The sequence below is a fragment of the Panthera uncia genome (assembly GCF_023721935.1).
Source record: "Panthera uncia isolate 11264 chromosome B3 unlocalized genomic scaffold, Puncia_PCG_1.0 HiC_scaffold_1, whole genome shotgun sequence".
Classification (NCBI taxonomy): domain Eukaryota; kingdom Metazoa; phylum Chordata; class Mammalia; order Carnivora; family Felidae; genus Panthera; species Panthera uncia.
The window spans coordinates 10,468,805-10,482,124 of record NW_026057582.1 but is presented as its reverse complement, the minus strand read 5'-3'; the positions used below and the strand labels follow the sequence as shown (position 1 = coordinate 10,482,124).

At 36.4% G+C, this 13,320-nt stretch overlaps 1 protein-coding gene across 1 annotated transcript in view; it reads left to right on the top strand.

Annotated features, from left to right (window-relative positions):
* Window positions 1–2,721: 2,721 nt before the first annotated feature.
* The window catches only part of UNC79 (unc-79 homolog, NALCN channel complex subunit), a 220,239-nt gene continuing 209,640 nt past the window's right edge, over window positions 2,722–13,320 (top strand). Inside the window, 2 exon segments of the mRNA XM_049612255.1 lie at window positions 2,722–2,842; window positions 9,784–10,088. Of these exon segments, the coding sequence (XP_049468212.1) occupies window positions 9,842–10,088 (247 nt within the window). The 5' untranslated portion in view covers window positions 2,722–2,842; window positions 9,784–9,841.

Below are 13,320 nucleotides of genomic sequence, written 5' to 3'. Positions count from 1 at the left end.
TATGTCAGGGACCTTCTGGATGTTCTCAAATAGTTGAAAACATGAAAGTTAAATAAATCTATGATTGCTAAGATTTTGTTGCATTTCACTAATACAGAATTTAGCTTGAACATTTTCCAACAGGTTCTACAAGTTGTCTTTCATGATTACTCACCACTCTCTTTGTGCTTCTTTCTCTCCCCCTCTTTCTTTCTTCCCTGTTATCATCTTCACTCATCAGTTATTTATTGAGTATCTACTAGATGTCCGGCACTAGGGTAAAAAGAGTCAACAATCTAGTGTGGAAGTCACAGATGTATATATGCAAAATAAAAAAAAGCCCCCAATTGGTAAGGGGTATTATTAAGATAATAATTCATTTGTTCATTTATCCTGCAAATATATTGAGTTTTTACTGAGTGTCAGGCAGTGTGTTAGGCTTGGTATAGAGACAGGAGTAAGATACAGTTTCTGCCCTCAAGAAACTTACAACCTGATATACAAAACATAAACAGGTAAGTAAATAAAGACAATGCAATGTGACATTTGTAAAATATTAAAATCACTTCTCAAAGAAGGGAGTGATTCTTGTCTCTGCTTTCCCTTGCATGTTTGGATACCTGTTGAAAGGAGCCATTGCTGCATTTTAACAAAAGGAACTATAAAAAGAATATCCATTCATTTCACCCGTGGTTCTAAATGCTTATTTTTGTTGTGTAGTGATGGTTTTGTAGCTCTTGAATTACAAGCAAACATCGAGTTTGGGATCTATGGCTTTTCTCTTTCCATGAGTTTATTGTCCACAGCTGACACCATCAACACCTTTCTTTAGGTGATAGGATGGTTAATGGTGTCCCTGAAATACTTGACAGAAACCTGCTGAATATTAAAGCTTGTGAAAAATCACAGTAACAGAGCACTCCTGTGGTGGTAGGTGAGCTGAGAACATATGCTAGCTAGAACATACCTCAAATATTTGGGACTTGGAACTATGTATTAATGGGCGGGGAGGTTCCCAGTAATGTGATTTTTTTCAAAGGTGGTTAACAGCAGATCAAAAACACTGAGAAGAAAATGGGTTTTTGTAGATTATGTAATTGAAACATTTTCAAGTATCCCTTCTTTTTACCTCATCTCAGGAAAACAGTTATTTACAACCAAACATTTATGGGGTTCATTGAGACAACGGCTATAAACTTGTTGCTTTCTTCAGAGGTGATGTGCTATACAAACTCAAGGTATTATTATCTGCAATCTAGACTTCTTTTTGTGGGAAATGATAACTATATTATGGGATTAGTGCAGGTAGTAGGGGGGAGGAAAGGCAAATTTGATCAATGGTATGTGTGGGATTTAGAATCAATGGTTAACCTAATAGCAGCTAAAAATTGCTTTGATATCATGCAACAAACACCCACTATCTGCATACTGACTTCATTTCAGATTCGTAATCTAGAGTATGTCCTAGTGGAAGGAACACAGGTTGGGAACTAAGGGTATAAATTCTGGTCTACCTCTGCCATTGACTACCTATGTGCCTCATTTTCCCTGTCTTTAAAATGAAATGGTTATGAGAAAAGGTCGCTAAGGTCCCTCCAGTTCTATTTCATCATTCTGTGATTCTTCGCCTGTCAAAAGCATATGACTTTTTTTAAGTTGCTTACGCCAGCATTTCAGTTAGAATTGCATCCAGGAGTTTGTTTCCATGGGCTGTTGGGAACAGCAAGACCTTGCTTCTCCAGGACTTGATATGTCTTCTGTTAACTGCTGACAGTGAGCCATACCACCTAAAAGGCTCCCTTGGTAGCCTTAAAGATTGAAAGGACAAATGGACAGTGTTGAGAGCTCTGTGGAAGAGGAGACCTGAGAGACGGTGATCACCATGGCCCCTTGGGATTTGCAAAGAGGAATGACTAGCACTGGGCCATTCACTGCAGCCAGGTCAAAGGTCAGGTCAGGAATGTGGACAATGCTGGTGACTCCAGGTAGGTCTAGGAGGGTAAACAAGCCCATTGAGTCCCTCCTGCATCTTGAGAAGATCTGAGCAGCTCTGCTCAGAAAAGCTATTAGGAAGTTTTCTAATTTATGAAACTCCTTGGAAGGAAAAATGTGACATTTATTTTTCATATTTTTATTACTATCCAGTCATTATATTCTTACTCAACACTCACCAAGTTACTCTCCTCTTAACGTATTCTCACAGTTCAAACATTCAGTAAACACACTACGTGCTTTTATGATCACATTGAGTTAAAAATCTGATTTTGACTGATGCCATTGTGCAACGGACTCCCTATATTTCAGGATTTTTGGAGTATTGTTGAAAGACCTTTGAGTTTTCTCCTTCAGTTTTAGTTAAGCAATCTTAAATATAATTCTCTGGTGGCAGAGATTTATATCTATTATTATTTTGATAATAAGAAGCTAACTTGGGGGTGATTATACAATGATTTGGAGCATTGCCTTTCTTAGTGATAAAAAAAGTTATGGAAGATTTGTGAATAGGATATTAAGCCAGATAACTTAAAAAAAATTGTGTGCTGGATACAATTATAAGAAATTAAAGATCTTTTAAATTGTTTCTATCATGGCATTCCAATAAAATTCAGCATATTTTCCTTAAAATACTAATTAAATTCCTGTATCTAATCATTAAAAGAAAACCCAACAAGCTGTGTACCTAATACATATTACAAGATAATTTTTCTTTTTTTTTTTTTTTTTTGTTTTGCTTTTATCTAGTTGCTTCCAAGATCCGGTACTTACAGGAATATCATAACCGGGTTCTTCACAACATTTATCCTGTACCTTCAGGAACAGATATTGCAAACACCCTGAAATACTTTTCTCAGACCTTGTTAAGGTAAGCTTTAAAATATCCTCTACTTCAAAAGAATTATTAGGTAGTTTTGCTGAATTGATTGGGACCTAAACTTTTATCGCACTGAAAGTTTTGAAGGGCCTTATGTTTTCTAGTGCTCTGCCAGAAGAGTCTGGACTCAAGTTCTCTGGGTGTATATAGCAGGTCAGCTCACAGGCCTAACTGAAAAAAAAAAAAAAAAAAAGGGTTGCATGGCTACCGCCTGCTTTCCTCCACTTTACGTCTTTTCAAGAGATTTATACAGTGATAAAGGTTATATGTCTGGCATTAATATAGAATGAGATTGACAGGAGAATTTACATTGCTAAAATTAATAAGAAACACGGTCTTAAAGAAAATCAGAATTAAGTAGTGTTTTAGGTTCATCAATAGTATTTCCTGTTTCTTGAAGTATAATGTATGGTAATGACAATCTGTGCAACACTTCAAGCGTTCAACGTGCTTTACAATTGATGTGGAAATTCTGAGGAGGACAAGGAATGAAAAACAAATCCTGGATGCTTTTACTATAAGACGGAGACAGGAGGGACCTATCTACTTCATGGTTCTCTTTAGGAAAAACAAGGGGAGCCTTTCAAGTAAAGACTCCGTTGTTTGGGAAATAACACTGAAGAATAAAGGGGAACGCTTCACTTTCCATTACATTCTAAGGCTGGGTCTCCCCATTACCATGATCTTCTCACTCCAAATCTGATATTGGAAACACGCAACTTGACTTGCTACTATTTCTTTTTGCTGTGTAACAGCAGCATTTTTGTGAGACAGGTATTAGGGAGGGAACACCAATTCCGACTGAGTGTAGTTGCCCTGGAGTCCCCGCTTGTCCAAGGTGAGCCTTTGGCAGTCTGAATGCTTTGTAGAAAGAAGTTTCACGCGTTTAAGTCAGCTGCTCGTCTTCTACAGCCCTGATCTTTGTTTTTATTCTTTGGAGTATCTTGTCTTCTTTAGAACACTTGGTGTCCCTATTCTGTATTAAAGGGATTCTGTGTATCAGATTCATAGATTTCATACTTGCTTGGTAAGTAGAGGCGATTTCCCTTCTTTTCAAATTGCAGTGGGATTATTTGCTCAGTGTTCATTGAAATAATCAGTTTGTTTATATTGATATACAAGCATCTGATCCTGCTCTTTTGAATTCTCCTTTTGTCTTTGAGGTCAGGGTTCTCAACGGGAAACATTGTCCTTTATCACAAATTCTGGAAGTTCTCAAAGTAGGAGGCGTTTTTTCAGTAGCAAGCAGATTCTGAATTCACTTTGCAAAGAAACCGTGACATTTGTTGGCACTTTGAAGCCTACTGCTTAAGTCTTAGTCATTGTGTCAGAAAGTTTGGAAATTTAGGATACTGAAGTCATGTTTGCAAGACATGAAGTTTCCATTTTCTTGAGCCATGGATTATTAGGATATGATCATGGTTCATAGCATTTTAATGATAAAACTGGTGTTAAGGTAGTTTGTTCAAGTAGCTGTTGGAGAAGATTCTGTGCCATTGAGCTGAATCCATTTTCTTTTTAAAATTTATTTATGTAGATTCAAGTTAGTTAACATGCAGTGTAGTATTGGTTTCAGGAGTAGAATCCAAGTGCCCTCCTTAATGCCCAACATCCATTTAGTCCATGCCCCCTTCCCCTCCCCTCCAGCAGTGCTCAGTTTTTCTCTGTATTTAAGAGTCTCTTAAGGTTTGCTTCACTCTCTGTTTTTATCTTATTTTTCCTTCTCTTACCCTATGTTCATCTGTTGTGTTTCTTAAGTTCCACCATTTTCAAGGAAGACAATATCAGCAGCTGCTTCTAATGGTAGTATTAACAATAACTACCATTATCATAGCAATATTGTATAATAATACTAGTAATTATATGTGTCAAACACTGTTCTAAGAACTATACATGTCATCTCATTTAATCCCTTATAATAATTATATGAAATAAATGTAGTATTATACCTATTTTACAGATAATAAACTAAAGCGTAAAGCAGTTAAAGAAATTGCTCAGTCACCTATCTAGTCAGCGTTGGAACCTGGCTTTGACCCTGGTGGTTTTAATCCACAGCATACTCTCAATAATTACACTCTATTGCTTCTCCCTCATATTACTAGTTATCATGGTGCAAAGACACTTCTTTTAGTAAATACTTGGGTTTGGCCTTTGGGAATACCAGCATCCATTATGAGTTCTTGGCATAGTTTTGGTTTTCCTTGAGATTAAGGGAGGAAAGGCAGTGCTTAGTGCAAAGATTTGCCAACTTTTTGGAAGTTAAATTGAGCTGTACTTGAGGTGATCTGGATAGTGTTTTAATTCCCAGATGCTTTAGCTGTCTCTCACTTAGCAATTTGTTGTGGGTAGTAAGTCAGAGCAGAGTTGATAGCCTATAGGACACACTCACATGAAGTAGGAAGAAGAAAGAAAACAGTAAGAAACATAACATGTCACAGGCTGAACTTCAGTGCTTAGAGGTTTCAACTCTTGGGCTGAACCCAATGCAATTTCTTTCTTCTTTTTGCCTACCTCAGCATTAAAAAAATAAAAAGCAAAAATCAAAAATAAATAAAAACACCAAAAAAAAACCCCGACAACAACCCCACAAAACCCAACGCAAAATTCTTTAATTTCTTTTGTTTATTGGAAATATAGAACTTACAACTATTGTCCTACATTGGACCAAACTATGACCACTTTCACTGTTGATATATATATATATATATCCATAATAATAATATTTATATTTCTTAATTTTCTTTATGCTATTAGAAAATTCAAGACAGATAAGATGGTCTAGGTATTTGGTGTCCAAGATTATTGACAGTAAGAGTTTCTACTCACTAACAAGTTGGTTCCCTTTGCATTTTAGACGACTTTTACATTCAGAAGCACTTCTTGCTTTTAGAATGCAGATTCTTGGAAAGAAACAAGAAGAAAGAATTAGAGACAAATTCTCACAGAGTAACCCTCTGTCTATTTGGATATTCTCAAAGAAATTAAAATTATTATTATTTTGAGTAAAATCTGCAACTTGAAGTACCAGCAGCTTCATTTGAGTCAGAATTGCATTTTTAGAGGAATAGTCCTCTGGTATTCATGTGTGGCTTGTGACTCTTACTGATTTCAGTAGACTTTGTACATATTCCCAAAGGCAGAGATTAGCCTAGGTGTTTAACTTCAATTAATTTAATCCACAGGAGAGGAGAGATTATGTGTTACCGTAATTAACTATATCAGTGGTTGAATAGTCCACATCTGTTCACTTAGCTCTTAATTAGACTCACATTGTAGTTCATGGGGGTTCCCTAAATTTTAGGTTAGTAGAAGATGAGTCTTACGGGGTATTCAGCTTACTAACCCTTGAGCCTAGAGCAGAGTTTGGTCCTTAGAAGAGGGTCAACAAATATTTGTTGAATTGAGTTGACTTTGGTCCAGATTTTATCCATTGCAGTAACCCTTCTAGAGCATTATTTCATCTAGCAGTGACCTGGGGTACTGGGTAAAATTTTGTCTGAGTGCTAACTTGTACTCATTTTAATTTAGTAGGGACCTAAGTATGGGAACAGGCACACAATTTACACACAACTTCAGAGTTTAGTTTTTTGTTTGCTTTTAGTATTAGAAGGAACTATGAAGATCATCTAGTTTAATCCCCCCCTCATTGCTACAGAGGAGTCTGTCCATTTTACATTGAAAGCATTCTGGGGCCATATTTAAAATATCTAAGTTCTTCTTTAAGGATCTTGCCTCTTACCTGGCAGAATATTTAAAGGTTTCCAGTCTTCCTATGTCATGCAGTCTTTTGGAATTCCTTCCCCCAGATCTCTCTTCTGGTGCCATTCCAGCTGCTTGCGCATAAAATCTTTTTAACAATCATTATGTTTGGGGAAAACTACTTGCTGCTAACTCTTTAGAAAATGTTTGATATGTTTTTTAAAAGGGATTCTAGTCTCAGTTCAATAAGCTTAGTTGAATTGTAATTTTTACTTGCTTAGGAAGAAAACAGACCTTCCAATGACTGATTTGAAGTCCACAGAGTAGCTTTAGAGTATCGCATGATAAAGTAAATTTTATTTAGTGTATAGATTCAACTAAGATGTCAAAATTTATAAGCTTATAGAAAGTTTATTTGATGTATTATTTTTATGTGCTATAAATACCTCAGGGCAACTTTTCATCTTTCTCCATACCCACAGGGGTCTTCTTCTCTTGGTTCCTCTTGATGTTGGAAGTAAACATTTGATAAAGAGGATCTCAGGAGGGAAAAGGAAAGGTGAAAAGTTGGTTGCTGGGTCAAACTCTTCTGAGCAGGGCATTCTTAATGTTCTTTTTGGTTGGGTGTATAGTCCTCTGGGAAAGAATTTTAGATGGGGTAGATGGTTTTATCATTCCCGAGTTAGACAGTTTGGTTGGGGAAATAAGTTTTTTTTTTTTTTTTCTGAATAAACTTCACAAAACATCATAAAATCACAATGCATTGTACATTGATTCATGAGCCCTTCTTAAGTTTTACCACAAATGAAAACATTTCCTTACATTGAAACATGAATGGTAATTTAAAACTGGTTTCATGGATAATTCATTTCAGCCATTTTTTTCCTCAACCTCACCTACTTATTAAATCTAGAGGCAGTGAGAGAGAAGTTTTACTGTTTCAATGCTGACATTCTCCCTTCCTGCATGTATGAACTTGTTGCTGCTATCATTTGGGAACCCCACATATACAGGAAGGGAAAAATATCAAAATGGAGTCTCCAAAGTTGATTTGACTAGTGTCTTAAATTATGTCCAACTTTGGAACAATACTGAAGTATACTCGAAAAAAATAATGTGCTATATTTCCCCCACCAAGGAAAAGTTGATGACAGAACGGTACTTAATTTAAAGGATAGAATTAATATATGATATGTAGCTAATTTTATTCTCTAAGGCAAAATGTTGTTTTTCTATACCACTTCTAGAAGATCCACATCTTGTAATTTTGAAAAGATGTAGGTAGTAGGGTTAACTTAGGACTGAAATTTGGGAAATAGTATTTCTAACTTATATCCATTATGATTCTAAAGGAATTTTCAGTGGGATAGAACCCTCCAGGATTCAAATAGATTTTTGGTGACTGGGCTTATCAAGAACATAACATTTAAAGGTGGTACATTTAGGAATAATCAAGTTATATGAGGAAACTATAAAGTCTTGATGGAAAATCTGATGGTACTGGAATGTTGATATTATCCCATTGTAAAGTATAAAGTATATGTATCTTACTTTAAGATAAATACATCACACACAAAAAAGGTTAATTTAATCCCTTTAAAAGTAAAAAAAAAACAACACTAAATCTTAAGTTATTTCTTGCTAAGAAGTATTACATAACTATTCTGAAATTATCTTTATTATTATTAATTGTTTTTCCCTGGACATTGGGTAACAGAAGACAAAGGAAATCGAGGTAAATTAGGCACATGGAAAATAAAAAGCATGTAGTAATTTTTCTTACATTGTAACATATTTTGCACTAAGAGTAAATAAAAATAAATGTCAATTTGAAATAGCAAGCATGCTCGACACTAACCAATTCTTCACACCACTGTAAAATTGTAAATGTAATATCATTAACTAAGAACTTAGTAATGTTTGATGCACATAGAGTAAGTGTAAAACAAGGTTATTTTTATGTAATGAAACATTTATAAATTGTTATCTATTTTGATTCACATATAAGTGTACTATATAAAAGCACTTTGTAAGCGCAGCAGAGATTATCATTATAATGTATAACTATTGTCTTTGATGATAAATAGTAAACCTAATTTTAAAAACTTAAAACATCTGGCCAAGCAGTTATTTCTTCTATTTTTAAATTAACAAGTTTTCTGCTTTATCGCTTTTACTAAAAGGCTTTTATTTAAAAATGAAGGCTAAAAGAAAGCTAGTTTATTTCTAGAGTTTATTTTTATTCCCATTAAACTTTTTTTTTAACTTTCTAAATGATCTTTCCTTTAGTTTTTAGTGAGTTTTGTTGAATAATAACGTAAGTAGCAGCAGTAATATATAAGATACTATTGTATGATGTGCAGCTATATGGCAGATACTGCTTGCCTAGTCTTTAGAATTTTGAAGGTAACTATTTAATAAACCAATGTTTGTATTCATAAAATAAAATGTTTCCTCCCCAACATGCAAAATTAAAAAAAACACACATAAATAACCATTATCATTAGTTCACAAACATATGCTACGGACCATCTACTATATATTATTTTATAGCTTTTCCAATGTAGTTTAGCTAACATTTTAGAAATATGTATTATTTCTAAATTCATATGCCTGTTTAAACTTCATTATCTCAAATGATACTGATAGAATGTCATGAAACAGTATCATAATATACATATAGACATTATTTTGATGCAATAAACATGTGATTTTTAAGACTTTCTTAATAAACACACATGTTTATTCTTTGCTAAAACATGTTTCTGCAAGTGCCATACCTATATTTTGCAGGTTTTTGTTTACCCGATTAAGACAGTCTAGCTGAAAACTTCTTTTGCCTTGAAAGCTTGTTTTAATTAGTATAAAAGCCCTAATTCTTTAGATGAAACCATTGTTTTTCCTTCGAGGAAACCTCTCCTTCACCAAACCGATAAACTGTAAAACATGGGTTTGGCACTGAAACATGCATTTTTATATTTTTGCTCCTTACTAACCAGATAACACATGAGATGCAATGCAATTTCCACGAAAGAAACCGTGCGTTATTGGTATTTCTGAGCACGAAGCTATGTGACCCCTGCTCGATGTGTAGACACTGCTGGTGTGGCAATTGCATCTTATGTGGGATATATCTGGAGTTTTATTATTTGTTTTAGAGTGTCATTTCAATGTAATGTGCTGTTCTTTGTGTCTTTGTTGTCTCTTTTTTTTCCTTGTCCCCCCAACAGCATTTTGTCCCGCACAGGGAAGAAGGAAAACCAAGATGCCTCCAATTTGACAGTGCCCATGACCATGTGTCTTTTTCCTGTGCCATTCCCACTCACCCCATCTCTAAGACCGCAGGTCAGTTCCATCAACCCTACTGTTACTCGCTCCCTCCTTTACAGCGTCCTGCGAGATGCTCCCTCTGAACGCGGCCTGCAAAGTCGTGATGCTCACTTGTCAGACTACCCTTCTTTGGACTATCAAGGCCTCTACGTGACTTTGGTGACTCTTCTGGATCTAGTTCCTTTACTCCAGCACGGCCAACACGGTGAGCATTTAATCAAAATCTTTGAGAATGTATGTGTATGTTTATGGATGCTGGAGACCGTTGTTACTGTAATAAATTGCTTAAAAGGTCTTTGTGTGGCTAAAGCCCTTCTTATATGGAAACTTAATTATGGCTTTTCCCATCCTGTCATTTTTCGCTCATTTATGACCAGAGGGATGTTACCCAGGTCGGCCTACATTTGGAGGGGAATGGGCTGGACGGACGAGTAGAGCTGTAATGGGAATTTACCTGCTTATCATGGAGGTGCTTGTTGGAATTATGATTTGTGGGCTAAGATTTAGAAACCTGCCCCCCATAAAATGTAAGAGATGGAGCCTGAAGGGCACGTCAAATCCACTGACTAATCCTGTGATTTTTCGCGGCAAATCACAGACTCTCCCTGGGACTTACTTTTCCTGTCTTTTAAATCCGGGAGGTTCGATAAGAATAAATCTCTAAGAACTCTTCCAAATTTAACCAGTGATCACTAGTTATTATTACAAAGTGTTGGCGGTCGGTATGATATATGGTGCTGCTATAAGCTGTATGTGGCATATACTACACACTATTAGGGGTGCTTCGGGACAGTGACCTAAGAGCATGCTTCTTTGCCTAACGCTTTCCCTTTCCACAGTGTGTTTTAGCCAATGTCATTATCTCACTTGCTTACCATTTTCTAACCCATAAAAAGGAGTACAATATCTCTTGTTTAACTATTCAGTATTATATTTGTGAGAATCAAATGGAAAACCATGGAGTAAGAAAAGGGATTTTTTCCAGAGAATGAATGTTTAAAACATGGGTTAAAACAGCATTTTAACTTGAAAACACTGATGATTTGGTCTCTGGAAGTACGATACCCAAAGTTTCACTGTATAGAGAAACTGGAATTTGGGAAATGAGTGAGTTGTGGGAGTTATTTCGCCCTTTACTTGCAGCTAACTCTCCTAAGAGAATGTTTAATGGTTTATTAAGATGTGTTCCTAATTAAAAAATTTTAAAAAACCTACTTTCTTAAAAATGATGAAATAATGATTGTTGAATTTGTTTTTTTTTCTTATATTTACAGTTCTGTATTATAGCGAATATAAAAAAATGTAGAAATTTGTAAATTTGCTTGTTGTGTAACTTTGTAGTTGTTTGGAGCCCAGTCACTTTTACTGTGATCCCTGTACCCACTCAGAATTTCAAGGAGATGACTCTCTGAACATAAGACTGCCAGAGCTTACTGTGGTGGTGGTCTCATCAGTACTTTTCCTTTGTGACAACCTGTCCTGAGGTCACTGTAGACCTGCCTGGTCCTGGGCTGGGCCACTGTGTTAGAGCCCCTTTATTAAGATAAAAAGCATTCAGTTTGATAACTCACAATCCATTTAACTGCAATTTAACTGTGTTAAATTACAACAATTTCAGGGGGAATGATTTATATATTTGCTTTTTACCTACAACTATGTTGCGACTTTACTCTTCACTGTTATCTGTAGACTGTGTTCTCTGTTCTTAGAAGAGAGGAAAAAACTAGACTCTCCCTTAGAGGTAAAAAAAGGAGTTCAGCAGTGTTTCCTAACAACACTGGAATCACTGAGGGAGTTTGAATATGGAATTCTGGGTCCCACACTGGGATTTAGGAATAAGAATCGCTGAGAGGTGTGTCCTGGGGATCCAAATTTTTACTGAGCCCTCTGGGTGACTCTTTTGTGTACTGAGCGTGTGAACTACCGTTCCAGGGCTCGAGGCGGTGTCTCCACAGGGGGAAGGGCTGTGCACTGGTGAGAGCTGCATTCTTGACACAGTTCAGCTCCCAGCTGTCAGGCGATCTTGGACCCTCACTTTCCTTCTCCGGGCCTCAGTTTCCTCACTTGAAAGATATTCCAGATTGGCTCTCAGGCCCCTTTCAGCACTAATGTTCTGTAACTACGTTACAGTGCAGCTAAGGTGTCCTTTATGCACAGCCTCATTTAATTCTTAGTAAAACAACCTATGAATTTTACGTCTTATCAGCTTGAGGCCAAGGTTGACTGACCCTCACTCACCAGCGTGCGGGTGGCCTCATCCTCTCTGTTGTCAGTAGATGTGCTTGTTGAGATGGCAGGTTAATTCCATGATAGTTGGAAATAACATTAGGCATCAAAATTGCACTAAGAAGGTAAATCTGCTGCGAAACAAACAAACCCAATAATTTTCTTTTATAGTGGACAGGAAAGTGATCCACATCTTCCTTGTCAAGTCCTGACTGATGACACACAAATTGGGAGATCCAGAAGTATCAAAAGATATATTCAGTAGAGGTGTCTGAGTGGCTCAGTCAGTTAAACACCCAACTCTTGGTCTCAGCTCAGGTCTTGATCTCAGGGGTGTGAGTTCAAGCCCTGTGTTGGGCTCTGCGCTGGGCATGAAGCCTACTTAAAAACAGAAAGATATATTCAGTATATTGGGATTTGGTGTACATGCATTCTAAAGCTAAATAGTTATGGTTTTTTTGAATGTCCTTTATTTTTGCTCCTTGTGCAGGTAATAATAGTAACACTATTAATATATTTAACAATGGCCATACTTGTGGAGCACACATTATGTGCTGTGTTAAGCACTCTATATTAATCTCATTTAAGCCTCTTAACAGTCCTTCTAGAAGTGAGGTAGGTACTCTTCCTCTCCCCATTTAAAGATGTTGATAGGAAGATTACCACTAGGTAGTACATCCTTCTGTGATGATTGATAACTGAATGCACAGGGCCACACAACATCAATTTACAGCTTCCTTTCTTTGGCACCTGCGGAATATGCTGCTGTACTGGAAGATGCATGTTCCCTCATTGCTCAACACTCCAGATGTAGGAAGACTGTGCTTTTTGGTTGATGGGGCAGGGATAGCCTGGCTTTATTTCCGGTCCTGCCCTTGACTTTGCTAAAACTTCCGTTGGGTAAATAATGTAACATCTTTGTGCCACAGTTACTTTGTGTAAAATGTAATGATGGTAAGAATGCTAGACAACATTTTAGGATTCATGATCACGTGGAAAGTGCTTTTAGTTTCTAAAATCAAGGAATAATAGGAATACCCAGTGTTACTGAAGATTGATAGAGGGTTGAGGAAAAGCTCATGAAATCGATATTTATATTTCTTAATGCAGTTATTCACCAGTCATTTATTGAACAAATATACTGTCTATGCACTCTACTGAGCATTATGTTTCAGAGCTCTTAATAAGAAGGGAGCAAAGCTGTTTTCAAT